This window comes from Ipomoea nil, unplaced genomic scaffold (genome assembly GCF_001879475.1).
Source record: "Ipomoea nil cultivar Tokyo-kokei standard unplaced genomic scaffold, Asagao_1.1 scaffold3267, whole genome shotgun sequence".
Classification (NCBI taxonomy): domain Eukaryota; kingdom Viridiplantae; phylum Streptophyta; class Magnoliopsida; order Solanales; family Convolvulaceae; genus Ipomoea; species Ipomoea nil.
This window is the reverse complement of record NW_017619695.1, coordinates 49,778-76,888: the sequence shown is the minus strand read 5'-3', so window position 1 is coordinate 76,888 and position 27,111 is coordinate 49,778. Positions and strand designations below refer to the sequence as shown.

The 27,111-nt window shown below is 33.8% G+C and overlaps 4 protein-coding genes across 7 annotated transcripts; 2 read left to right on the top strand and 2 right to left on the bottom strand.

Annotated features, from left to right (window-relative positions):
- The first annotated feature begins 11,872 nt into the window (after nucleotides 1-11,872).
- On the top strand, nucleotides 11,873-15,843 carry LOC109169266 (L-ascorbate oxidase homolog). Of its 2 annotated transcripts, XM_019318133.1 has the most exons (9): nucleotides 11,873-12,260; nucleotides 12,480-12,589; nucleotides 13,603-13,873; nucleotides 14,003-14,105; nucleotides 14,242-14,587; nucleotides 14,678-15,043; nucleotides 15,131-15,209; nucleotides 15,299-15,511; nucleotides 15,567-15,843. In XM_019318133.1, exons 1-8 carry the CDS (start codon nucleotides 12,123-12,125, stop codon nucleotides 15,509-15,511), a joined length of 1,626 nt encoding a protein of 541 aa, XP_019173678.1. In that variant the 5' UTR covers nucleotides 11,873-12,122; the 3' UTR covers nucleotides 15,567-15,843. The 2 variants fall into 2 exon arrangements, with proteins under 2 accessions (XP_019173678.1, XP_019173677.1); XM_019318132.1 differs by having other exon boundaries at nucleotides 15,299-15,843.
- Nucleotides 15,844-16,433: 590 nt separating this feature from the next.
- Nucleotides 16,434-18,528, top strand: LOC109169267 (mitochondrial import inner membrane translocase subunit PAM16 like 2-like). Of its 2 annotated transcripts, none has more exons than XM_019318135.1 (5): nucleotides 16,434-16,472; nucleotides 16,779-16,833; nucleotides 17,646-17,733; nucleotides 18,044-18,174; nucleotides 18,257-18,528. In XM_019318135.1, exons 2-5 carry the CDS (start codon nucleotides 16,831-16,833, stop codon nucleotides 18,377-18,379), a joined length of 345 nt encoding a protein of 114 aa, XP_019173680.1. In that variant the 5' UTR covers nucleotides 16,434-16,472; nucleotides 16,779-16,830; the 3' UTR covers nucleotides 18,380-18,528. The 2 variants fall into 2 exon arrangements, with proteins under 2 accessions (XP_019173680.1, XP_019173679.1); XM_019318134.1 differs by lacking the exon at nucleotides 16,434-16,472 and adding an exon at nucleotides 16,506-16,576.
- Nucleotides 18,529-18,541: 13 nt separating this feature from the next.
- LOC109169265 (prolyl endopeptidase-like) lies at nucleotides 18,542-22,786 on the bottom strand. 2 transcript variants are annotated; one of them, XM_019318129.1, is made up of 13 exons: nucleotides 22,609-22,786; nucleotides 22,116-22,338; nucleotides 21,824-22,024; nucleotides 21,657-21,727; nucleotides 21,296-21,458; nucleotides 20,146-20,742; nucleotides 19,625-20,005; nucleotides 19,468-19,543; nucleotides 19,330-19,393; nucleotides 19,115-19,247; nucleotides 18,911-19,024; nucleotides 18,787-18,829; nucleotides 18,542-18,748 (listed from the first exon to the last, which is right to left on the bottom strand). In XM_019318129.1, exons 1-13 carry the CDS (start codon nucleotides 22,716-22,718, stop codon nucleotides 18,696-18,698), a joined length of 2,229 nt encoding a protein of 742 aa, XP_019173674.1. In that variant the 5' UTR covers nucleotides 22,719-22,786; the 3' UTR covers nucleotides 18,542-18,695. The 2 variants fall into 2 exon arrangements, with proteins under 2 accessions (XP_019173674.1, XP_019173675.1); XM_019318130.1 differs by having other exon boundaries at nucleotides 18,542-18,829; nucleotides 22,609-22,785.
- A 1,698-nt stretch (nucleotides 22,787-24,484) lies between these two features.
- LOC109169270 (protein TIC 21, chloroplastic-like) lies at nucleotides 24,485-26,941 on the bottom strand. Its single transcript, XM_019318138.1, has 4 exons — nucleotides 26,617-26,941; nucleotides 25,861-26,118; nucleotides 24,898-25,101; nucleotides 24,485-24,788 (listed from the first exon to the last, which is right to left on the bottom strand). Exons 1-4 carry the CDS (start codon nucleotides 26,905-26,907, stop codon nucleotides 24,666-24,668), a joined length of 876 nt encoding a protein of 291 aa, XP_019173683.1. The 5' UTR covers nucleotides 26,908-26,941; the 3' UTR covers nucleotides 24,485-24,665.
- Between the last annotated feature and the right edge of the window lie 170 nt (nucleotides 26,942-27,111).

The window sequence follows — 27,111 nt, the reverse complement described above, 5'->3', positions numbered from 1 at the left end:
TGTACATGCATACACAATATTTTTTCTTACATCCTTCAATGGTAAGTTTGAATTCATTTAGGTTTTAATTAAAATGTTACCATAGTTATATTTAGTAAATTATCATTTCTATAATTCTTACCTCAATAATATTAATATGAATTATACAATTATATATATATATATATATATATATATATATATATATATATATATATATATACACACACACACACTATTATTTTTAAAAAATTAATATAACTAAGATTTTAATATTTAATTTTAATATTGGGCATATATTTTTTGCGCACCGCGCATATAAAATACTAGTAAATAAATAAAAGTGAAGCAATTTGTATTTAACTCATCTAACCATCTAATTTTGTATTTCTAAAAATCACTATATATGTAAAAATTAAAAAAAAAAATCGATTACTCAGCACTTTTTTTAAAAATTTATTGAAAAACAAAAAATCATCATAAATGGAAATAAGTAAAAAGAGAAAACTATGTGAGATGTAAAATATAATTTTAAGTTTTAACATACACGAAACATCCTTCAGTGAATTATATATTATCATTCATATTATAGCAAAATCAAATATATTATATTCGCTAATAATTTATATACATAAACAATAATTTAGATTAAATAACAAAGAAAATGTTTAAGAAAATAATTTTACTTGAATTATTACCAATAAATAAGTAAGAAATTAATAATATTTTTTAAAAAATATCCTTTTCCACTTTGAGAAAGATATAAGACCGGAAAAATGTCTCATAAAGCATATTTTACATGCATGAAAAATAAATATTATAATTATATATATATATATATATATATATATATATATATATATATATATATATATATATCCGAGGTGTATATGCGGGAAGCAAGATTTTTCCTCATATTTGTTGCTCAAATTTCTTGCAATGACTTGCGGTACTCCGAATTATGGATTATAGAATGAGTTCCATTGTTGGTAAACTAAACTAAAACACAAAACAAAATGAAATTAGTTTGATTGAACCCTTTTTACTCGCAAATTATGCTGTGAAACCGAATGCACCTTGCAAGGTGCATATGGTTGCAAAACAGCGCCGTTTTGGTTAAAAAAACGCGCGTCCCACTTAAAAAAGAAATCAGGTTCGATTCCCGGCAATAGCATTTTTATATATCCAGAAATTCATAACTATATAACCACAATTTCATAACTATATATCCACAATTTCATAACTATATATCCACAGTGAATGAATGAAGTAAAAATCCACAACGAATGAATGAATGAAGTAAAAATCCACAATGAATGAATGAATGAAGTAAAAATCCACAATGAATGAACTAAATATCCACAATATATGATTGAACTAAATATCCACAATAAATGAACTAAATATCCATAAATTCATAACTATATAACCACAATTTCATAACTATATATCCACAATTTCATAACTATATATCCACAGTGAATGAATGAAGTAAAAATTCACAATGAATGAATGAATGAAGTAAAAATCCACAATGAATGAATGAATGAAGTAAAAATCCACAATGAATGAACTAAATATCCACAATATATGATTGAACTAAATATCCACAATGAATGAACTAAATATCCATAAATTCATAACTATATAACCACAATTTCATAACTATATATCCACAATTTCATAACTATATATCCACAATAATGCTATTGCTGAGAGTCGAACCTGATTTTTTTTTTTAAAAGTAGGACGCGCGTTTTTAATCAAAACGACGTCGTTTTGAACCGTATGCACCATGCGCATGGTACATTCGGTTGCACAGCATAACTATTGCTTTTTACTAGGCTCAAACTAAAACTACTACACAAATGGCCCATTATTTTTCTTATTGGTCCCTGAGCTCATATATCAATGCTAATTAACTTCATCTTTCTTTTGTTGTTCAGTCATATGCTAATGCCCAACTCAGAAAGTTAGGCCCAATCCAATCACTCGTCAAAATGGACGGACCTCAGCTCCCGTCATGGCGTCATTGCATTGCATGCACTGGCCTTTCAACAAAATCTTGAGAAAAATGTTGAAAGAAAAAAATATTTGATCCATGCGTCTGTTAGAATAATAAACATTTTGAGTTAAGTTAATGTATTTTATGTGTTAGAATAATGTACTTTATATTTGTTAGAATAATAAAATTTCTGAGGTATGATAATGTATTTTATGAGTTATAATAATGTATTTTTATATGTGTTAGAATAATGAAATTTCTAGGGGTAAGATAATGTATTTTATGAGTTAGAATAATGTACTTTATGTGTTAGAATAATGTATTTTATAAATTAGAATAATGTATAATATAATGTACTTTATGTGTTAGAATAATGAAAATTTTAGGATAAGATAATATATTTTATGAGTTAGAATAATGTACTTTATGTGTTAGAATAATATATTTTATGAGTTAGAATAATGTATAATGTACTTTATGTGTTACTCTGTTAGAATAATGATTTTTTTTGGGATAAGATTATGTATTTTATGAGTTGAAATAGTATACTTTTATGTGTTAAAATAGTGTATTTTATGAGTTAGAATAATATATATAATTTATGTTCTTTTTGAACCGTGATCTACACGAGAATAATGATTGCCAAATATGTGAGCCGGCTGAACACAGAAGGCTAGACCTTTGCTTACTGCGCACAATGAGACTCGATCCCTCACTTTAAAATGTTGCTCGCACACTACCACTGGTCGATCTCTGATCGTTCTTATCAAATTTCACATATGTGACCAACTGAGCTGCCCATACAGATCCACTCAGAACTCATGCCGTAATGGGTGATTGTCATACACTCCAACTATATATAATTCGCCCCATTCATTGAATATAAATATTTTCGATCGGGATAAATATTTAAAATGTTTTTTTTCTTTTTTAAATACCAACCAATTTACAGAAGTGAGAGTTTTTTTGTTTTTTGTTTTTTTTTTTTGAAGATGAGTAATGGTGCGATTAAAATTCCACCATATATTTGATTTGCTTAAAATAGATTAAATAGTAAAAACAATTTTAATTTTCAGAAAGGAGAATAAAATAAAATATAATGCAGATGTGACAGATGTTAAGTTACAGTTTGGCGGTATATGCAGCTAGATAGCAATTACACATGTTCAATTTCAAATTAGTTATATATATGTCGTTTTTTAAAAAAGTGTAATCATTTGATGCGTAAGTCCAATCTGATGTGTATAATGTATGCCAAACATCTTTAAGATGTTTCCTTGTAATGTTTGGGAGTCGTTTCACATGTCAATCGCTTTCAAGTATGGCCGGCCTACAAAATGAAATGCATATATACCAATTAAACTGTACTGTTGACTACTCCTTTCAGCGCAGCTTCAATATAATTATATTCCACCGCTTAACATCCATGCATGGTAATGTATCATGTATGTATAATGTATGTATGTTCACATTGCTAGCTAGCTGTCCCTAAACAAACATATATATATGTATATATGCCGCATGTTAAGGTTTTCTTTTTCATTATCTTAATAATAACGACCGTGTTGCTAGTAGCTGTCCGACTTGACCATCCATATACATATATGCATTGTCTAGCTGTCAATGATTAATTGTCTATCAGCTTCATGCATATATGTTTACTCAATTCAAATATATATATTCCATTAATTGCGCCATATTCACTCCTTAACGCGTACCAATCTGTTTTAGTTTTTGCCCCTTTGGGTCAAATTCCAGCCCCCATACTTTACGGCTATTAGCTGCATTTTATTTATTTATTTTCAGCTTAGGTGATCACAACTTTGTTGTGAATTTATACATTCATGACTCATTTATTTCTAACTTGTGTTGTAGTTTATACCAATTAATAGGTTTGGTACTATCATTTTATAATTTCAGGACATTGACAAAATATATATACTGTAAAATAATTAATCAAGTAAATAATCTTTACAATTCATAACCCATTATAAAAGCTTACCAAAATACACACACACACACACACACATATATATATATATATGGTGGAGTGGACCCCCTCCCAACATGGACCCGGAGCAAGCGGGCCTTACCCAAGGCCGGCCCTACCAACCAACATACTCACACCGTACTCATGCCATCTTCATTTTAAGTCATAGTTACGTACACGATAATATCATAATTCACGTGTTTCTTTAATTTATAACAACTTATATATTACTATATCACGCAAAATTAATAAGAATACGTACTTAATAAGTTAAACACTTAATATAAAGTGTCTTTATATATATATATATATATATATATATATATATATATAATTTCTTAGACAATATGATTTGGATGCAATTAGGGTGAATGAAGTGTGAACGCTATGTCCCTAGAGAGAAATCGACCACATTATAAATTAATAGTACAGGAATATTGGGGTGGGGTGTGTTCAGCATTCACACAACCATATTTCCTTTCTATCGCTAAGGTCGTCATTACTTAGATCACGCTTGTATGAGATCGGTGATATGAATCGGGTCGAGTTAGAGTCAGTATGTAAATGTAATATTTATATTAAAAAAATATAATATTTATATTGAAAATATAATACTAATTAAAAATAAAATATGTATTACTTATAAGTAATATTGACAAATTTTTGTTACTTATAAATATTACATTTTATCTTGATTTGACCCGTTTTACGAATTAAAATACGTGAAACGGTCTCACATAAATTTGTACTCTTAAATAATTCATTTTGAGTTTGGCCCACATGTTGAGCTAGATATGAACAGGTTTAATTTCTTATATTTCATATTCCAATGCTGCTTGAATTTATCAATGTACGTACGGTTTACAAACTTTTATAACGCGGTAATTCAAATAAAATAAAAAATAAACATTAAAAAGTTTGTAAGGAATATATATATATATATATATATATATATATATATATATATATATAATGCATATAACGTTGTATACTTGGATATTTGTGCAGACTGCATGATATATAGTTATTGTCTCATACCGTGGCCAACTTGCCTACAATCTGCATCTATCGCCGAGCAAGACGAATCACAAAGTAAATATTCCTATATCCAACCTCTCATCCTATCTACTATATCTCTAAAATTTATATTAGGGAAGACAATTTTGATGTGAAATATATGTATCATTGTCTCATTGACTTAGTGTTAACAAAATAAATTAATTATTTTTTATGTATTATATGATATTGATGTTAAAATCTAATTATAATTTATAATAAAAAAAATTATCAAGAAAAAAGTTAATTACATTTGTTAAAAGTTAAATCTAATCTTTTTGAAACACAATACCTACTAATTCAATATATTTTTAAAAATTTATGATAGATAATAATACTCCGTATTTTTTTATCATAAAAAATTAATATTATATGTTTGTTTTTATATATATTTATTGGATTATTGTGTTTCTTTATTTATTTCAGTCATTTAATTTTATTAACTTTTTTGTTATTCATTGTACATTATTTACTCGTATATAATGTGTATTTATAACTAATCTACAATATATAACAACAAATTTAGCTATAACATGAATGACAATTTTTTTTTATCAGAAAGGAGGGGGATACCCAAACAAACCAACAAGCCATCCTAACGAGTTGCCTGAACAATTCTCATTGGAGTTGAAGCTCCAATCCGATCCATAGCCACCAACTCCAGTAGCTCCGGCGGAGGTTCTGCAAACATACGGATACCTCTCACATTTGGACCATCCAGGGACGCAAGCTTATCTGCCACCTTGTTCTGTTCTCTGTAAATGTGCTCATACCGGATCGCCTCCAAGCTAGCCGCTTCTCGTGCGCACAGCTTTCCAAGGTTTTGGCATTGAGTCTTCCAATCGACCTTTTTTCGCAAGCCATCCATTACAAACTTAGAATCGCACTCTAGGATAATCCTCATGGCGCCATAATTCTTCGCCATCTGCAGCCCCTTTAAAACTCCCCATGCCTCCGCAGCTTCAATGGAGCATCTCCCAATCTTGTATGAAAAGCGAGCCCCGGCATAACATGAATGACAATGTACATAGGGTTTACAATAATAAACAGTAATAATATTTAATCTTTTTTTTGTTTATATCAAACGAGACTTTACCATTGATCTAATAATAATAATAATAATAATAATAATAATAATAATAATAATAATAATGATGATGATGATGCATATTTTACATGAAGGAAGTTCAAAAGTGATGCATTTAATGCTTTACTTTATATATATATATATGCATTTAATGCTTTACTTTATATATATATATATATATATATATATATATATATATATATATATATATATATATATATATTCAACATCATATGAAATTTAATTTGTCATTAGATCGTGTGGTCAATTAATATCGTAAGTGTTGATAAATTTCAGATTTTGAACAAATAATTTAAAAAATCATGCTAGGATTGAAGCTATATGCGTGATATATGAGAATGCTAAAATTATTATGATAATAATACAATGTGTATATATATATATATATATATATATATATATATATATATAGGTTCCAAGAACAAATTCCAAGCGTAGAGCCGGCCAATCATGTGCAAACTTTAATAATTCATTTTAATTAATTTGCTGAGATAGAAAGACAAATGAATTCATGTGCTCTTCAATACTTCAACCACGTGATGAGAATTTGATGCCATATTGTCTTGTACGTACATTGAAATGAAGTTAAAATATATTTTTAAAATTTTAATTAAACATATATATATATATATATATATATATATATATACACACACACATACACTAATGAAGTGTTTGGTTGGCATGAATTGCATTGACATTGAATTACAATTCAATAAAATGATAAACTACATTGTTTGGTTGGAGGAAATTGCAATTCCCTCAGTTCATTGAATACCTATGAATTGCAATTCAATAAATTCATCCGTACCATGAAAAGGGAAAAAGAAGGAAATGACATATTTGTCCTTGAATGTTATTATTAATATTATTACACAAGGGGATTTTAGTCTTTATATCACTTCTCCCATTTCCATTATTCTTCCCTACCAAGCAATATAATTGTAATGCCTACTTTATTCCCACATTATTCTTTTCCCACCGAATTACAATTCATTTCTTCCTTAATTCCTTCCTTCCAACCAAACGCCTGTAATTGAAATGCTAATATGATATCCTATATCCTGCAGTAACAAGATACTATGAACTACCTGTTCAGGGTAAACTGAAATTAAATGTTGATGCTTCTGTTAGGCATGGTTCAAATCACATTGGAGTTGGTTGGATTTTCGAAACCATGCATCATGGCCTTTTTGTGGCAACGCAATCTTTTATGCATCCGGAAGCTGTGCAACCTAGAGAAGTTGAGGCTATAGCTGTTCATGAAGCGTTAAACTGGCTGAAGGCTAGTCATTGAGATGGTATTATTGTGAAAACGAATGTTGAAATTTTGATTACTAGTCTTCATAAACCAAGTCTGTCTCCATTTGGTTTGCTTTTAGAGGATATTAAAAATTTGCTTTTGGGTTTTTATGATGTTGTGTTTAGTCATGTGTGCAGTACTGCCAATTCGGTTGCTCATCTTTTGTCTACTTTTGCTTTTTCTTATTTTACTAGCGCATATTATGCTGTGGAAACGTGTTCACCATGCGCATGGTGAACACATGGGTAGATCCATAATTTCTATACTCTAGATTCATAATTTTTTTTATTTTTTATTTTTTTGAAAACGTAGATTCATAATTTTGTTTTTTCATTTGTTGTTACAGAAATTATGAATCTACAATACAGAAATTATGAATCTACAGTATAGAAATTATGAATCTATAGTATAGAAACTATGAATTTATAGTATATAAATTATGAATCTACAGTATAGAAATTATGAATCTACAGTACAGAAATTATGAATCTACAGTATAGAAATTATGAATACAACTTAGAAATTATGGATCTATCCCGTTAAACAACAAATAAAAAATAAAATTATGAATCTACGTTTTCAAAAAAAAATGAATCTACAGTATAGAAATTAGGGATCTATCATTGTGTTCACCATACGTATGGTGAACACGTTTCCACAGCATAACTATTGTTTTTACTAGTGCCACCTGAATTGATTCGGGGCCTCTTTTTAACTCATATGTTGTAATACTATTTTCATTTTCTTGTAAAAAAAAAAATAATAATAAACATACATTTTTTTTATATTTGATTCAATAAGTTATTAATATAAACTTATTTTTTTGCAACTAAAGAATAAATAAAGTTTTTCAAAAAAAAAAAAAAGGAATAAAGAAAGTTAGAAAAAAAATGAAAGTTATATTCCCTCCAGTACTATAACCTTACTTTTTGTTTTAAAGATGGATAGTAATATTTTATTGTCATTTTAATTGCCGATTAACTATTTTATTATCCGCAATTTAATACAATTAGAAAAATATCAAGAATTTGATCACCTAAAAGCGGTTAGAAAATGTGAAATTATAGTTTAAAATAACATACCAACCCCTTTTGGGATCCATGTATGTTTTTTTATATATTTTTTCCAAAAAGTTGAAGCTTAACCCTAAGCTCCCCACACCCCAACCCGACAGAGTATCTGGGAGAATGTAAATCATGATAACTCAACTGAACATGAACCACAGAGGTTAGACATTTGCTTACTGCGCACAAGGTCATTCTTTCCAACTTTTACTACCTTTATGACCAGTTGAGCTGCCCATGCGGGCATTATATATATATATATATATATATATATATATATATATATATATATATATATATATATATATATATATATATTGCAAATATTGATCACATTTGATTATATATATGTAAAATGAAATTATACAACCTTTTAAAAATTGAAGGAGTGTAATTTATATTTTGTTACTTCTTAACCCTCTTGTGAGTGTTCAATTATGAGTAGTAATACATGTTATTCCGATAATCACTTTATTTAGAATAGTATATTGTGATTGATTGATTGCGCACTCATAAACAAATTTAAAAATATCACTTCCAAAACAATGTTTAATTTGTCCAACCTGATAGATTGATAATGATATTTTGTTGCATTTCAAACTATTGCCGTGTCCAAACATTTTAAAATCTCAGTTATATTTTCTTTATTTTTGTTCTTTTATAATTAATTGATTATGCATGTAATTAAAATAATAATAATAATAATAATAATAATAATAATAATAATAATAATAATTACGTGCTTTCAAATAATAATAATAATAATAACGCTATATATCTGAAATAGAAATTGTGTATTCCAGCATTTTCCTATTTTCTTATATTGACAATGTTGATTTTTATGTGGATGGAAGTATTAAAATAATTGGAAGTTTACTTGTGTTTGCTCCAAAGGAATATACATTAGGTGTTCGCATAAGGAAACAAAAATAAAAAACAAAGAGGATGAGAGTGTCGGTGGTGAGGTTCCCACGGGGCGGGTATGAATAACTTAGTGGGTTTCCATGCCAACATGCCTGCTACAATTAATTTTTACTTTATTCTGCTTTTTGTGTTCCTACTATACACTTTGGTTTTGGTGGGATTATTAAATTTGTAATTTAGACCCCAGTAACAGTCCATAATCTTTGAACAAAATTGATTTGAAGATGATATATAGAGTCGGAATAAGCTAAGGGGTCATCTAATCTAATGAGATGACACCACCATAAACTGAATTCATCATGCTGAGAAGCAACCATTTTCCTTTTAAGTCATGATGATGATGCTTTAATTTGATTTGATGAATGCAACTATATTTAAATAATTGTGAGAATTTGAATACAATTTTATAATTTTTAAGTCATTCGTCTAAAAACAAAATTCTACTTTATTTACGTAATTTTGAAATTCCACTTGTTATATTTCACAAAAATAAATAGATAATAGAGTAATGCTACAAATTAAATACTCATGTATTTCTTATAAAAAAAAATACTCATGTATTTTCTCTAAATACTGTTCTTCTTGAGGTGACATTATCTTATTATTAGTAGCTACATTTATTTATTTTTTAAATTTGTGGTGAATCAGTCAATTTATTGGCACCCAATAAAAGAAAGTCACCTTATGAGGAGAAACTCATAAGGAAAAAAGAGCATTTTCCAAAATAATATCCAAAACATACAATTGATTGACAATGTTATAATTTTCACTTTGATGATTCACTATCAAATCATCTAAAATGATACGGAGGATACTGTATACTAGTTGTGTGGAATTTTTTTAAATTTAACTATTCAAAAAAAAAATTAAGTAAATTTTAAATATTATTTTAGATGAATCAGTAATAATTATGATATAATCGACAAATCATTTAACTATTAATATTATTAATTTTAGCAATGAGAGATTGTTTGAGTTCACTGTCACTCTATTAGCCCACAATAATGAATAATCTGGAAGAGAGGGGGGGGCAGGGTATAAATGGAGAAGCGGCGCAACTACTTCACGAGGAATGCACTGTGTTTGCATGTGCTATCTTATTACCAAGTCCAAGTCCAGCTCCATTAGCTACTTCAATTCACACGACTCTTCCACTTTCCCTTAGCTTTCTCGCTTTTCTATTGCCTTTTTTCTTTTTTCTTTTTTGTTTGTTGCGTTGATATTCTCTCGTAAATTCTGTCTTCTATCTCCATCATTTACTGCTCCGATCCCAAACCTAAGAGGAAATTTTAATTTTGGTCCTATGACTATAGGAGTCTTGTTAATTTCAATCCCTGACTTTTAAAAGTGTCAATTTGGTACCTTAACTATGCAATTTTTATCAATTTTGGTCACTCCGGCCAAATTGCCGGTCAAATTTCGTCGGAAAATTTTAATTGTTAAAATAATGAGGGTATTTTGATCATTTCACGTCTATTTTCTTCTTCCCAGGCAAGTCCACCCTTCCTCTCCCGTTTCCGGCGAATGCAATGAACTAAGATGATGGGGAAAGGATGCTTGATGATATTAAAGATAGGGTTTACAGGGAGAAAGAACGCCAAAAACGGGAGAGAAAGAGATGGACTCGCCGTAGAAGAATAAAAGAGGCGTGAAATGACCAAAATATCCTCATTATTTTAATTATTAAAATTTTCCGGCGAAATTTGACCGGCAATTTGGCCGGAGTGACCAAAATTGACAAAAATTGCATAGTTAAGGTACTAAATTGACACTTTTAAAAGTCAGAGACTAAAATTAACAAGACCCCTATAGTCATATGACCAAAATTGAAATTTCCTCCCAAATCTAATTACCATTTTAAGATAAGATATTAGATATGCAGGCTGGGTCTCAGAATTTAAATTAAAAAGGGACAAGGCATATACATATACTGGATCGCCTGAATTTCAATTTTCATATTACCCTTTTACCCATATGCATGCAATATACAGTAGGTGGGTGATGACATATGTCCTTGCCCTTTACAAGAAGACAAAAATTTGCAATTAAGGCGAAATTAACTCCTTCCCACAATTGTTGCAGATTCCACAAGTCTTCTGAGTCAATTTTTTTTTGGGTGAAACTTCTGAGTCAATTCTGTATGTATGTATATTACATTAGACTAGACTAGAATTAATTGACTGGCTTCACTAAAAATTTACATCCTCGGATTTGCAATTCCAAATTTACTAATTGGATTAAATTAAATTTTGTAAAAGAATTTAAAATATATGAATAATAGATTACGTAACTGTATATATATAGTATAAACTGAGCCGGGGAAGAAATATTTTGCCGCTATCTATAATTGGATGGATGGGTGTCCCCACAAGAGTTAATTTTTTTAGCAGGAGAGGAGGAGTAAATGGTGGCTGTATCGCACTTTAAATATGACATTGACGTAACTTTCCCTTCATTTTCCGCTTTTATATTTCCCTCCTTCCTTCATTCCTTCGTAACAGTAGGAGTAGTTGTAGTTATACTAGTGTCTACTGCCACTGTACACCGCAACTTCCAGAAACACCAAAATCTTATTTTTAAATCCCTTCAGTTCTCTCTTTCTCTGCTTTCTTATTTAATGTCTCAGCATATATAGACAGTTCATAACCGGCCTCTTTGCTTTTAATCTATCTCTCCTTTACAATTTCTTCGCCATGTCGCCGCTAAAGATGGCGGTGCCCTTGGCGCTACTGCTGCTGTTGTTTGCGAGTGCTAAAGCAGAGAGTCCTTACAGATTCTTTTCTTGGAACGTTACCTATGGCACTATCTATCCCCTTGGCAAACCGCAGCAGGTATAGTAGCTTACTTATTTGCTTCAATTCAATTTGCGTTTTCTTTTCATTTATGGCTAGATTGGGTTAAGCCATTAAGGTTTTATGGATCGATCTGTCTTGTGCTTCTGGGATCTTGATATCTCATGCCAGGCCACCCAATTCACACAATTTTATAACTGATTATAATTATTACTCCGTACTATTATATTGTACAATAAAAATGACTTCTTTTTGCAGGGTATTTTGATTAATGGGCAATTCCCAGGCCCAGACATTCACAGTGTCACCAATGACAATCTGTATATCAATGTGTTCAACAGCTTGGATGAGCCTTTTCTTATTTCTTGGTAAGCCTGCCTTTTAAACACTCGTCCAGCTTTCTTAATTATATTATATTGTATTGTATTGTATTGTTGGTCTTGGCCGCTTACTCTAAAATTGAAGTGTCATTAATTAAACACCGTCAGATCTGATTAATAATGCATTTCTTCAACATAGCAGCAGAAGCATAAGTTAGACAGTAAGTACAGTTGACTAAGTTTGTTACGGATCTCAAATAAATTTATGTACTAGAAACAGATCATCACATGGCTCCGGACACTACCCATTTTCACATTCTCTTCATTCAACCAATTCCAAATACTATATGTTGGTGGGGGAGTTTTTCAGAAATTCTTGTGTGATTATACAAAACATATAACATCGCATTAAAAAATAAATTATAAAGGTGAACTAGTGTTGAAGATTTCTAGAATCACCACAAGTTTTGCATTAACAATAGTCCTATGACTTGCCCAATTGTAATGCTGATTTGTAAATATCAGATCTAGAGTTTATTATAGTCATGTTCACGGGATGGGGTGCAGTTAAAAGTTTGCTAAGGATGTGTTTGTGAACCCGTGCCTTGAAAAAAAAAAAAAAGTTATTACATTGATAATGAGTGATAAAATAATTTTCCTTTTGGCCCCAAACTCAAAGCGTCCCTTTCCTTCTAAGCAAAATACATAATTTGATACAAGGAACTGATGAAGGTTTCATTAAACAACTCATGTGCATGTTTATTGGAAACTTTATTCTGGGGCCCACTCCCCTTGTCCCATCATAAAGAAAGGAAGCAGTATAACTGAAGATTGCATTTTTTTGTCCTTGAAAACATTACTATGTGAGGATATAGTTTACTAACAAAATCTTTGTGAGTGACATTCTCCAACATATGATGACTTACTGGGGTCTTGGGACAAACTTGACCAATACTAAATGTGTATAGGAAAATGAAAGTGGGACTAAGGGACAGATGGAGTAAAATTGTGTAGTAAGAACTTATTTAGATTTCATGCGTGACCTTTTAAGAAAATTACAGGAATGGGGTTCAGAATAGGAGGAATTCATATGAAGATGGAGTTTATGGAACAACATGCCCAATTCCTCCAGGAAAAAACTTCACTTATATTCTTCAAGTGAAAGATCAAATTGGGAGCTTCTATTACTTCCCCTCTCTTGCCTTCCACAAAGCAGCTGGTGGGTTTGGAGGCATCAGGATTCTTAGCAGGCCCCTAATCCCTGTCCCTTTCGATGAGCCTGCTGGTGACTGGACTGTGCTAATTGGAGATTGGTACCAGAAAAATCACACGGTACTCTCTTCATACACTGCTAAGCCTTTTCCTTAAACTGTTCATTAGCCACAACTAAAGTCACTTGCATTATACATTTATACTTGTATTGTTTCTATCAAATAAATGATCTGGTGCCTGTTAATACAGGATTTGAAAAAAATTCTGGATAGAGGCCATAAATTACCATTCCCTGATGGAATCCTCATCAACGGGCGTGGCCCTAATGGCGCTTCATTCACTGTCGAACCAGGTGAGATTACAATGCCAGAGCAACTTTGAAATGTTTTCAGCCTGCATCTGATGAAATTAAACATGTTTCATGTATATGAATGAATAAGCGACAACAATTTCATATTCTGCTCTCTGACTTGAGAAATGTGTGACAGGAAAAACGTATCGGCTCAGAATTTCCAATGTTGGGCTGCAAAATTCCCTCAATTTCCGCATCCAGGGACACAAGATGAAATTGGTTGAAGTGGAGGGAACACACACCATGCAAACTACTTTCTCCTCCCTTGATGTTCATGTTGGGCAATCGTACTCTGTGCTGTTTACTGCTGATCAGACCCCTCAGGATTACTACATAGTTGCTTCCTCCCGTTTCTCTACTAAGATCTTGACTACCACTGCTGTTCTTCATTACAGCAACTCCAACCGCCCTGTCTCTGGCCCCCCTCCTGGTGGACCAACCATTCAGATTGACTGGTCTATTAACCAGGCCCGTGCCATCAGGTATGTACTTCCCTTGAATTATATATGTATTTATTTAATGGAGTGCTTGCTTCTCATCCATTTCCAATTGTATGTATATCCTTTCCTTAGGACCAATCTTACAGCTAGTGGACCAAGGCCTAACCCACAAGGTTCATATCATTATGGTATGATAAACACCACCAAGACCATCAGGGTTGCAAGCTCTGCTGGCCAAGTGAATGGCAAGCAGAGATATGCTCTCAACAGTGTTTCATTTGTGCCAGCTGATACTCCACTTAAGCTCGCTGATTACTTCAACATTGGAGGAGTTTTCCGTGTGGGAAGTATTTCATCTGCCCCCACCGGTGGGGGTATTTACCTCGATACTTCTGTCATGGGTGCAGACTATAGGACATTTATAGAAATTGTGTTTCAGAATGACGAAGACATTGTTCAGAGCTATCATATTAACGGATACCAATTCTGGGTTGTCGGGTAAGCTTAACGTACAACTAACTCTTTATTATTCATCAATTTAATTTGCCAGTGGCTAATTAATGTGTTACAATTAATGAAATTCAGAATGGATGGGGGACAGTGGACAGCGGATAGCAGGAACCAGTACAATCTTCGCGATGCTGTTGCACGGTCTACCACTCAGGTAAAAGATGAATCTGAGATTGCTTGATTAGATAATCCACAATACATGCAGGGGAAATATTCAGATTCTAATGGTTTTGGAAATTGCAGGTGTACCCAAAGTCATGGACTGCAATTTACGTTGCACTTGACAACGTAGGAATGTGGAATGTGAGGTCCGAGTTCTGGGCACGACAATACCTTGGACAGCAGTTCTACTTGAGGGTTTACACCACTTCGACCTCGTTGAGAGACGAGTATCCAATTCCCATAAATGCCCTTCTATGCGGCAGAGCAGTTGGTCACCACAAACGGCCACTCTGAGCTCGGGTGTGGCTAGCTAGCTAGGAAAAGGCAAGCTCTCACCTTGACCTGGCTGGCTGGGGTATAAAATTATGAGTGTAGTCACTGTGGCATAGTTTAGGCAAAAGAAGAGTTTATTTATGGTGGGATTTTGTTGGTGTGTGCTATTTCAGCACCTTAGGATGATGTTTGATTTACTTGTATGGTTGATGACCTCATCTCAAGGTCACATTCTTTCTTTTAAGTTTCTACCCAACATTGTATTTGTTGTTTCTTCATTGTTTCAGTTTCTGATCCGACTATAATTACTATCTTATTACAACAAATAAAAGTTTATTTCTTACTGCTTCTAATCCTTCTTACATTTGAAGTGATGTGAACTGATGAAGATTATATTGTTCTCAACATGCATCTATGAAATCTTCTGCCATGAAGGGGTAAAACCAAGAAATGTATATGCAAATTGCAAAATAATAACATATGTTAGGATCAAATATAAAAATATGCCCTTACTTTGTGCACAAAGAAAATCAAATGATGTCAGAATCTTATATAATTGGGTAAAAATGTTGAATGGAATGATACAAATTGAATAGTCATGCACTTAATTTGAAAATGTTAATAGTCAAGGACTAAAATTAATACATATATTATAATCAAGGGACTAAAAAATATTTTCTCATAGTTAAATTAGAATGTACTAAAAAAAGGTAATAGTTGTTTTGCTGTAATTGTTTTTCTTCTTAATATTTTTAAGGTTATTCATTAAAAAAAAAAAAAAAAATACAAAACCCTAATACTGCAAGTCTGCAACTCTTCAAGTCTTCTCCCGCCAACGGCTCCCAGTTATCAAACTCTCGTTAACAAATAACAACGGCAGTTGCTCCAAGTAGTCGTGGATAGACTCAAGCTCCTAGAGACGAGAGAGGAAGCTCTGCAACCGTCGCTATTTGGAGGTATCAGATCTCTTACTCGTACTTGTATGTGAATTAAGGTTTGGCAATTCGACCCTTCTCAACTGTTGGGGAAGATGTGGAGTGTCTCAAATTATGAAATTCTATTGCTCACGTCTTTAATATTGAAGGTTGAAATTGTGCATGAAGATTTTAAATCTTAGGGTTGTATTGAGTAATAGAATAAGCAGAGAAAATGATCAAGCTTTTATGTATATTATCATTGGATAATGTATCATGCCCCAAATAATTTATCCCAAACAAGTTACTCATTTGATTAACAAGTAGTAGGTTGGCTAATTCAATCACCAATGCTACTGTTTCTTTGGCAGGCCACTTGGTTTCAAGGCTACTTCTTGTATCGCTGGTGTGGTTGCTGTTTCTGCAATGGTATGCGTATTTTGACATTTTCCTTCCATTGATACATTGCTAGATTTTGCTTTTAGTCTCCTCTCTTCTTTTTTAGTTGTGGATTTGTGGCGTTATTTTAATAGCTGCTGGCATAATTTATAATGCCAGAGGTTTTATGTTTATGTTAAAAATTTTCTTGTGTTTGTCCATGTGTTTTCTTGTGTTTAAAAATTTTCTTGTGTTTATCTTAGCTTCCAATATGAGAGAGAGAGAGAGAGAGAGAGAGAGAGAGAAAGAGTACCTTATATAGGTTTTGGAAATCTTTTATTTACTTTGGGTTATGATATCTATATGACATGCAGTTGAAACATAAATGAGGCAACACAATTGTACGTTACTGTCTAAGAAAATAATTGAGTAGAGGTGCCAATACTGCAGGATCCAATCAATTGGAGTATGTTTGGACAATCATAGAGTGAAACTATATTTGGGAGGAATGGTCGAATGGATGCAGTTTTTATGGGTTGACTTTGACAGCCTGATATCGAGCTTGAACCAAAATATTCAGTGGTGGTTTTGCAAAACTTCAAACTGTGACTGTTTCTATAGAAAAGATTTCTGTTGCACTGCATTGTGTTAATCTTTGCCTTTTCTTGTTATTCCCTCGACTTGATTAATTATGTTGTCTTTATTGAAATGAAGTTTCAATATTTGGCTGTAAATTTCAAGGTTGCACTTAAGCAGATTTGTCATGTCCCTTCTTGTAGTGCTTCCCTGTTTCTTTCCCACTGGAGGATAAGAACTATGAAAGCATAGTCCTAACCTGGGCTTTTGGTGTCTTATTGTCGTAGGCAGCAAGAGTCATAGCACAGTTGATTGTGGTGGGTTCTGGGATGATGATAAGGGCATTTGCTCAAGCATATCGACAGGCATTAAGTAGTATGCTTCAATCTTAATCTGATTTCTCATTTCCACTATTGTGAATTCATTTGGTATGCCCTGCTTGGAGACATGCACTGTGCTTCTGTAAGGAGTCTAGCTTTTGAAATACGTCAAAATCCAAGTTGCTTTATTATGTTGTCTTCAGCTCTGTTGACATGACATCTAATTTATCTTGATGTTCTGGCTTTTACACCTGGAAATATTTCAACTATGCTTTCCCCCTCAAAAAAAAAAAAAAAAAAAAAAATTAAAATTGCTAAATGGAGTCAGGTCTGGTCTTCTAATATCCATGTGCCAATGATGCCAGATGCCTCAAAGACTGGTGCTGCTCAAGAGGTTGCACAAAACATTCAAAGGGCAGGCAAAGCAATAACTGAAAGTGAGGCAAGGCAAGTCCTTGGCGTCGCTGAGAATTCGTCATGGGAAGAAATCATGCAGGTTCATTTCATCTCAATCTTGCTCTTTCTGATGTTTTTTTTTCCTCACATATGAACCCCCATGCTTTTGTATTTTTGTGCAGAAGTACGATAACTTGTTTGAGCAAAATGCAAAGAACGGAAGCTTCTATCTCCAATCAAAGGTGCATAGAGCAAAAGAATGTCTGGAAGCTGTGTACCAGAGTAAATCTGAGGGAACAAATTAAAGAATTGGTTTTTGGATGTTATTGTTATCCCTTTTGATACATTAATCAATCTACTACGGTGATGTCTGCCTTGTAAAGGTATAACTTGCATTGCTGAACTTCTGTTGTGTCATGCCTCTTGCGGGAAATTATTAAGTTATATAAAGAAATCATTAGTTAGTGTTGATTAAAGTATTATGTTGCTTATTAAAAAGCTAGCTTCAAACTTAATGCTGGATTGAGAGTATCCTTGCAAAAGTGGGGGTGGGGTAGATAAGAAGTTACATGGGGTAGATAAGAATTAGAAGTTACAGGCTACAAATTCCATTAGCTTAGCTTATAAACAGGTGAATTGAGTCCCTGGCCGGGGTGGGGTTGTGATGAAGATGATGATACTATACTATACTATTCAATCCAGTGGGCACCCAGAACTTTAGCCATGAACGCGTACCTGTCTGCAGCTTCATCAATCTGCAAGGTGGGCAGTGAATGAAAGAATGAGAAAGAGAAATGAATATTATTATTATTATGTAAGATAAGAAGTTTGTTTACCAATTTCTGGGTGGGACGGCCACATCCATGGCCAGCATTGCGCTCTATGCGACCCACAATTGGGTTGGTTTGCGGAGTGTTGTGAGCGCTTGTACACAGGACATGCTGCATGGTCTGGACAAGGCATCATCATCTAACATTAGCAAAAGCAGACAACTTGTAAACACACATACAATATAATGAATTCAGAGAGTACATACGTACCGCCAAATATTTGAATGTGTGCAGTGGCACCACCCTATCGTCGTGATCAGCTGTCAATAGCATGGTTGATGGGTATTGGCAGGCCTGATGAGTTTGTTCCCAAGGTCTTCTCACATTATGTAGCGGCGAATATCTGATACACCACCAAATTTTGCAACTCAAAAATAGTTAAGCCACAAATTTATTTTCAGTTCCACACCCTAAACTTTACTCACTTGATTAGCCAATGAAATTCTTCCTCATTATCTGAACACCCAAAGTCAGAGGTCCATGCATGTCCTGATCACACCAACAAAAATCAAAATCAAAATTAATGCACAAACATATATCAATCACAAACACTAGGATTTGACCTATAGTGAATTTGTGGAATCTAAGCATGTCCATCACACCAACATGGGCGAGTGCGCAGCCAAACAGATCAGGTCTCTGCAAAAAAATTTCAAAATATCAATTAATCTATCTCAACACGTACAGATAGCGTGCTGTGCTGAGCTGACGACAATGGACCTGATTGATGCATGCTCCTATTAGAAGTCCTCCATTGCTTCCCCCTTCAATGCACAACTTGCTAGGTTGAGTGAAACCAGCAGCAATCAGATACTCAGCTGCACAAATGAAATCGTCAAAGCAGTTCTGCTTTTTGGCAAGGGCACCCGCCTTGTGCCATTCTTCTCCGTACTCCCCACCGCCACGAATATTTGCTAAACAGAATATAACACCTAAATGTTTTGCTATCACAAGCCGCGCCGTAGAAAAATATGGGGTAACACTAGCACTAAATCCACCATATCCAAATAGCAAACAAGGGTTTGATCCATCCAGGCAAATATCTTTTCCACTCACTATGAACATCGGTATCTTAACACCATCTTTACTGCCCACAAATACCTACCAAAACTCGAATCCAATAGGGAAAAGCTATTAGTTACACACAATATGCTCACTAATGTTGAAGCTGTTAAGAATTACTGTATGTAGACGATTGTGAATGTGGAATGATCAAAAAAGAAGCAGAGAAAGTCACTGACCTGAGTCACATTGAAACTTGCACGATCAAAGCCAGGGACAGTAATTTCGCGGAATATTTTCAGCTCTGGGACCTTGCTTTGCAGGTTGCACTGATATATGATGAGTGGGATAAGGAAGTTTGTAAAACCAATAAACACAATGCTGTCTTTGCGGCGAGCTGAAATTCCATTAACTGTTCCAATATCTATAGGTAAATTGTGGTTCAGAATACCACCTGTTCTTATATCTCTCAACTGTAAAACGCTTTTCACATCACTCAAATAATTCACCACAAGTTGATTGTTATTCACAGCCACAGCTGATTCAAGCACATCTTTTTCATCCTCTTGAATAACATCACACCAACATCCAGGTTCTTTGACATCCACTCTCACTAGTTTGTACTTTGGAGCATTCTTATTTGTCCGGAAGGTGAAAACAGCTTCATCATTTGCAACAAATCCATAAGAGGCCTCAAAATGATCAACGATCTTGTTAAATGGAAGCAGTTCATCCGTCCCTCTATAGCCTTGGAGCCCATTTGGAAGAGCAGACAAGTCACATACATAAACTTTGTTGACTGGATCACAGTTCTCAAAAATATACACCAGAGCATACTGCAGCAGAAGAGTAAGAAGAAAAAAATTAACACTCAAGAACAACAATACAATACATACATTTGATTTTCTCACATTTGAGTAGGAGATGAAAAGGAAATACATGTGTTTTCTTTTCTTAAATTATGTATTTAAAAAAAAAAGGTGGTAAAAGAGTGTCCAGCCTATTTGTCCTATGCCACATTACTTCTTCTAAGAGAGCAAAATGTGCCACCAAAACCATAGTGTATGCATATGTCATAGCTTGTGTCCACCAATCATATCTTTTAATCAAGAATATAATTAAATCATATATAGAAGTTAGGTTGCAATCTTGTATGTACAGACAAATATGGCTTTCTAAAGTGAAAAGCTAAGTTGGTGGCATGCATCATCCTAGCTAGCTTCCTACTTGTCCTGATTCTTGCAATATGATGTATCCTTAATTTATGGAAAAAGTAAGTAAATCAACTAAGAAACAGTGGTATACAGAAAATTAAAGATAGATCTCAAGCAATAAGTTAGGCAGTATGTATTATGTATAGTATTAATAAGTAAATGAAATAATACATACCTTCCCATCTTCTGTGACTGAAGCGGAAATCATATGTCTGGGGTTATCTGAATCTTTCCAGCATAGGATATCTTCAGACTGATCTGTACCCAAGAAATGATAATATAGCTGATGGTGTAGATTGACATTTGTCTCAGTTCCGGCATCCAGATTATCTCCATCCCTATGGGAGAAGGAAGGCATTATAATAAGATATCACAGAATTAATATTCAGTTGGGTATGATATATCATATGGAATGGAGTCATGCACCATGTTATTACAATCAAGATCATGGGAAAGATTGAACCAAATATTATCTCTGATCTATCCAACATAAAAACCACTCCACTTGTTTTTTTTTAATGTGGGACTGGACTTACTTGGGAGCTGGATAACGGCTGTAGAAAAAACCTTTGCTGTCTTTGGTCCAGCTAACATCCGAGAACTTGACCTGTAATCTTGAGAATTTAGCAAGCAAAGCAAAATATATACTCCTATCTATATATATCATGAATGATCTGATCTGGTGAGGTGATACTATACGTACCCAGGAAAGAATATCAGGGTGGACAGCCTTATGATGAACGGTCATAACTCTGAGAGTCACCCAATCACTCCCACTTGAACTAATCCCATATGCCAGGTACTTAGCATCCTCGCTAACCCCCCACATTTTCAATGCAACACTTCCGTCCTCACTCAACCTGTTGGGATCCAGCAAAACCTCTGCTTTCGCATCCAAACCATCCTAGCATGCAGTAAAAACTAAATTCCATCAGAAATTAAAGCCCACATTATATTCACAATGCAATTATTATTAAGTTTAGGAAATTGGAGACCTGAACGTAGAGGACCCTCTGAGGTTGAAGGCCCGTGTTGTGGAAGTAAAAGTACTTATTATCGCCTGCCCTGAAAGGAACGTCGTACTTTGGGAAATCAAACAATTGGGTCAGTTTTTCCCGCAGTTTGTCTCTTGTCTCGCAGCTTTTCAGTACGGAATCCGTTAGTTCAGACTGCTTCCTCACAAACTCTTTTGTCTCCTCTGAATCAGGATTTTCAAGCCTAAAATACAAATAAACACTACTCCTTCATCAACTCTATCATTCTTAAATTAAATACGCCTGCCCACTGCTTAAATTACCATGAAGCTAAACACCTTTTTACAACATACGAAATTATATTATAATCTCGGCATTACAGATGGACATATAATTACGGGAGTAGTTAAGTATATTATCTATCATAATATTGACCCAAAAAAAATACATAAAGTTTACGAGGAGATTGAAAATCAAAAAAAAAAAAAAAAAAAAAAAAAATGATTGTGCATACCATTGGTAAGGGTCAGGAATAAGAACGCCATGATAGTTATCAAGCACGGAATCATCACGGCGAGCTAAAGGGTAATTAAGTGGTTGGGTAGGGACGCACAGAGAACCCATACTTGCAAGCACCGAGCTGTTTGTTGAAGAGATCGATGGAAGCAGTTGAGACAGTTAATTAATAAGGTTGGGTTTGATATGCATGTATTATTTATAGAGAAGGGAATGAGAACATCCTCAGGTCGGTAGGTGCGGGGGTTTCCATTGGTTTGACAGGGGAAGGAAAGTGTTGTCATCTTGTTGAGATTGTGTCGCCATATGGATATATATATATATATATATATATATATATATATATATATATATATTAGCACAAGTTTTTAGGTGTCAAATAAGAGGGAGGAGTGAGAAAAATGTGTGAAAAAAAAAAAAAAGAAAAGAAAAAAATAAAAACAAAGCTTAAAAAACTCTATCCACATTTATGACAAAATTTTTATTCTTGCAGGAGGCATTTACTCTTTTCTTTCTTCTCTCCTCTCTCTTCCACATAACTATTTTTTCCTTAATTCTTGTACAAAATCGGGATGCTCTAAAACATATACACTATTTTATCAAAATACGATTACTATTTCACTTCACTTTTACTTGTGGAGAAATTGCTCATGCCATATATTATTTTAAAATTTTCTTACAATTTAATACGGAATAGTATTAGTATTGGTTTATTTATTTCGAGTTGAAGAAGAAGGTGAGGTTTACTACCCTACCATTTAAGGGGAAATTGAATGAAATGGTCAAAAAATATTAAGAACATATCAAAATGAACTTATAAAACATGGAGAAAATAAGAAAAAATTCGTTTGGGACTTAAGTTTCTCAAATTTTTGAATTTTTTTCTCGCTGAAATACGACAAACGCAAGTTAGTATAAATATGAAAAACGTAAGTACAACTTGCATTTGTCGTAAGTATTCTTGTATACAACAAATGCATGTTGCACTTGTGTTTGACTATTAAAAAAATCACAATGCAATTAGTCAAGTCACATCAGTTTGGCGTGATTTATTTATTACTATCTTCACTTGCCCTATTTTGGCAAATTATGTTGTGAATCCGTATGCACCATGCATGGTGCATACGGATGCAAAAACGACATCGTTTTATTAAAAACGCGCGTCTCCCCTTAAAAAAAAATCAGGTTCGATTCTCAACAACAACATATGAACTAAAAATCCAGAATCGATGAACTATAATTCCATAATCGATGAACTAAAATTCCAGAATCTAATCTATGAACTACAAATTCCAAAATGAATAAACTAAAATTCCAGAATCTATGAACTAAAATTTCAGAATCGATGAACTACAATTTCATAATCGATGAACTATAATTCCAAAATCAATGAACTAAAATTCCATAATCTATGAACTAAAATTCCCTAATGAATGAACAACATAATGTTGTTGCTAGGAATCAAACTTGATTTTTTTTTAAAAAAGGAGACGCGCGTTTTTAGTAAAACGACGTCGTTTTTGCATCCGTATGCATGGTGCATATGGATGCACAGCATAACTACTCCCCTATTTTCAATTTCTATTCTATTGTCATTCTTATTGCTATTCTTTTGATTTTTGTGGGTCAACATTGTGCCATTTAGTCCCTGTAGGTTCTGAATTTAGAGGAATTACGGAGCTCTCAAGGGAGAGCTTCCTAGCCACATTTCTAGTCTCAAATTGCTCTTCTAGTGCAAAGAACACAAATAATCCTTTCTCCACCGCCCACAGTCGGTGCCGCCGCCACAGCAACGTTTCCCTTCCCCTCCTCGAGCTGTGGCTGCCGATGTAGCGGCGGCGGAGGTTGCACAATATCCCCGGTGGGCACCTCGCTTGAGAAGAACACCCAGGAGAAGGGTCCTCTGATGGATGGAGATTCCAACAAAGTGCAGTACAGTCCTGTCCTTGATAATAAAATGGATGCAACATACAAAGCTAAACCTCACTTATACAATTAAACGACAATGTTATTCCAGTGTTAACCATCACCAGATTACACTTTTTTAAGTAGAGCTCATGCAACCTTAGGAACAGGAACAGGAATGCTTTCAGAAGGTGGCGGTAATGTTACTGAGCGCAATAGTTCCAGTGAGAATAACAGCCCAAGAAAGTGTGATAAAATAGTGTTTGCTGATGCCTGTAAATATGAGCAGATAAGGTTTAATAATAATAATGTTGTTATTGCAAACAGCAGTCAGTGTATATCTAAACAAAAAGGTCATTATACTATCTAGAAGAGTGAGTACCTGTACCAAAATCACATCCAATGCAAGCACAGGGCTACTACCAGGGGAAATACCCTGATAGTATGGAACACTTGAGGTGGTAAGAGCCTTAGCTGACAACCAACCTACCGTGGCTTGCAACCCAACTACAGCAGCACCCATTCCCACAAGGTTCAACGCAATCCCATTTTTCAAGCTTTTCACCACATCAGCACGAGGAGGAGCCTACAAACACAACCAACCAGCGCAACATTGACTTAATTGTGTTTGACCAAATTTGTAAAGTGTCGAATAAAAACATCATACAACTGCAAGGAATACAGCTAATGAGTAAACATAATCCATCCATATAGCCGACGGCCCAACACCAACTAGCTAGATTGGGATGAAGAATTAGTTTAGTTGATTTATATAAACAAAAGAATGACTTTTACACCCATCTGTTGCATAATATAAATAAGTCAAAAATATGGTGCAAAATTTTATAAGATTTATATCTTAAGAGTCTATGGATGCATAAGTATAACACAGGCTCAAACTCCCCATCTGCATGAGTTCCAAAAAATGGCAATTCTATAAGGCCTGAACACATTATGTTAAAAAGGTAATATGTAAAATCATACTCTACATTTTAATAGGTTTCTGCAGTCAGGAATTTGTTTAGGAGGATATGACAGCACATCAATCTTGCAACAGGAAAAAGGGTATAAATCATTCTAACTTTCATTTCAATTATATACTCCGTATAATTTAACAGCACATCAATCTTCCAACATTCCGTGTGTAACTGTATGGACATTGCAGGAGACTAAGTGTGTGTTTTGAAGCTGAATTGAACAGTAGAACAGAATATAATTAGAATGTGAAGCTTTTTCTTTGACATTTGTGGAAATGGGAAAAGGATAACTATTATAAGGCAGTTATGGTGCCATCTCAACCAATTGAAGTAATATCTTTTTTTTTTAAAAAAAAAGGAGACATTACCTTTGAAGGCTCACTGGCTGTTTTCTTTAGCTTCGCAGACAAGCGAAGATAACCAAAAGACCAGAAAACAGAAAGAAAAGCTGCAGCAATTCCAGCAGCAGTTGAGTAGAATGTAAAGGGTGATGTGATCTTCCCAGTGATAACTACAGAAAAAGAAAGGATCCCAGCAGCAACGACTGTGCAAACCAGCTGCCCCCAAAACCCTATACTACCCAATCTCTTGAAATACCTTGAAGTACTCTCCAATCTCTTTGAGACCTACAGATAATTCAATCAATCAGCTTTTACCGAAAGTTTTGGACTATAATGTGCAACTAATACAATTAGCTCTCACCAATATAATTCATAATAATCAGGACTCACACTTATCTTTCAAAATCCACGAAGTCAACTGAAAGAGGAAAAAATATTTATTTTACTCTGCAATACCACATTTCACAGGGGTTCTATAACCATGCTAGGCAACAACTCCTCACAATTGGAACTTTCTTAATTGAGCATGTTTTCCATCACACTTGCATGTGACTTGGAATTTGCAAATTATGGTCTTTTTCATCTGCACATTATCAATGCTTCTTCTCACAAGTTCAAACCCAAATTAATTGTTCAACACATTCATATTTAAGGTATAACAAGTTCATACAAGAAATGTTATCTCCATATGCATAAGCAGGAGTTGAATTTACATAAAAAGAAAAACAATATAAAATCTGTGAACATAAGCAGGAGTGGGGTTTACAATAGAGAGAGGGAGACCTGAGCGAGCTTCGCTTTTTCCGATTCTTCGCTCGGAGAAACGAACGTCGCGGATACAGGACCCGCGGCGGCGAGGGTTCTACTCCTTGTGTAAATGAGACTTGAGTAAGGTGGAGAGAGAAATCGTTGAGCCTGTGAGGATGTGAGACTGTGGGGTAACGTGATAGGAATCGGGGAAATTAGGGGGCGTAAAATATTAAGCGGAATGCGTTTCGCCACGACCGGCGAGATCATCGGCAAAGGTGGAGGTGCGCCACCGGAGCGCGTAGCCGGCAAAAGTAGTGTCTGCATATCGAGTGATGAGCCAATTTGAGTTGTCCTTATTATCATGAATAAACGTCCAAGAAAAATAAAAAAGATAAATTATCTTAAATGGGCCCATATTTGGGCCGGGCCAGTGCCAGCGTTTAAAATAATGATGTTTTTTTTTTTAAAACCAAAACAACATATATTAATTCAAATCCGAAATCAATACATTACAAAGATAAAGGGAGG

Excerpts from the sequence above, each read along its gene's own strand:
- LOC109169266 (XM_019318133.1), top strand. The coding sequence starts at position 12,123 with ATGTCGCCGCTAAAGATGGCGGTGCCCTTGGCGCTACTGCTGCTGTTG. Across the intron at positions 14,106-14,241 it reads TTCATTCACTGTCGAACCAG|GAAAAACGTATCGGCTCAGA; the intron begins GTGAGATTACAA and ends AATGTGTGACAG. Across the intron at positions 15,210-15,298 it reads TTGCACGGTCTACCACTCAG|GTGTACCCAAAGTCATGGAC; the intron begins GTAAAAGATGAA and ends TGGAAATTGCAG.
- LOC109169265 (XM_019318129.1), bottom strand. The coding sequence starts at position 22,718 with ATGGGTTCTCTGTGCGTCCCTACCCAACCACTTAATTACCCTTTAGCT. Across the intron at positions 19,248-19,329 it reads GAATTTCATTGGCTAATCAA|ATATTCGCCGCTACATAATG; the intron begins GTGAGTAAAGTT and ends GTGGTGTATCAG. Across the intron at positions 18,830-18,910 it reads GCCGTCCCACCCAGAAATTG|ATTGATGAAGCTGCAGACAG; the intron begins GTAAACAAACTT and ends CCCACCTTGCAG.
- LOC109169267 (XM_019318134.1), top strand. The coding sequence starts at position 16,521 with ATGTGGAGTGTCTCAAATTATGAAATTCTATTGCTCACGTCTTTAATA. Across the intron at positions 17,734-18,043 it reads ATATCGACAGGCATTAAGTA|ATGCCTCAAAGACTGGTGCT; the intron begins GTATGCTTCAAT and ends CAATGATGCCAG. Across the intron at positions 18,175-18,256 it reads CATGGGAAGAAATCATGCAG|AAGTACGATAACTTGTTTGA; the intron begins GTTCATTTCATC and ends ATTTTTGTGCAG.
- LOC109169270 (XM_019318138.1), bottom strand. The coding sequence starts at position 26,907 with ATGCAGACACTACTTTTGCCGGCTACGCGCTCCGGTGGCGCACCTCCA. Across the intron at positions 26,119-26,616 it reads AAAAAGCGAAGCTCGCTCAG|GTCTCAAAGAGATTGGAGAG; the intron begins GTCTCCCTCTCT and ends AATTATCTGTAG. Across the intron at positions 25,102-25,860 it reads CAGCCAGTGAGCCTTCAAAG|GCTCCTCCTCGTGCTGATGT; the intron begins GTAATGTCTCCT and ends TTGTGTTTGTAG.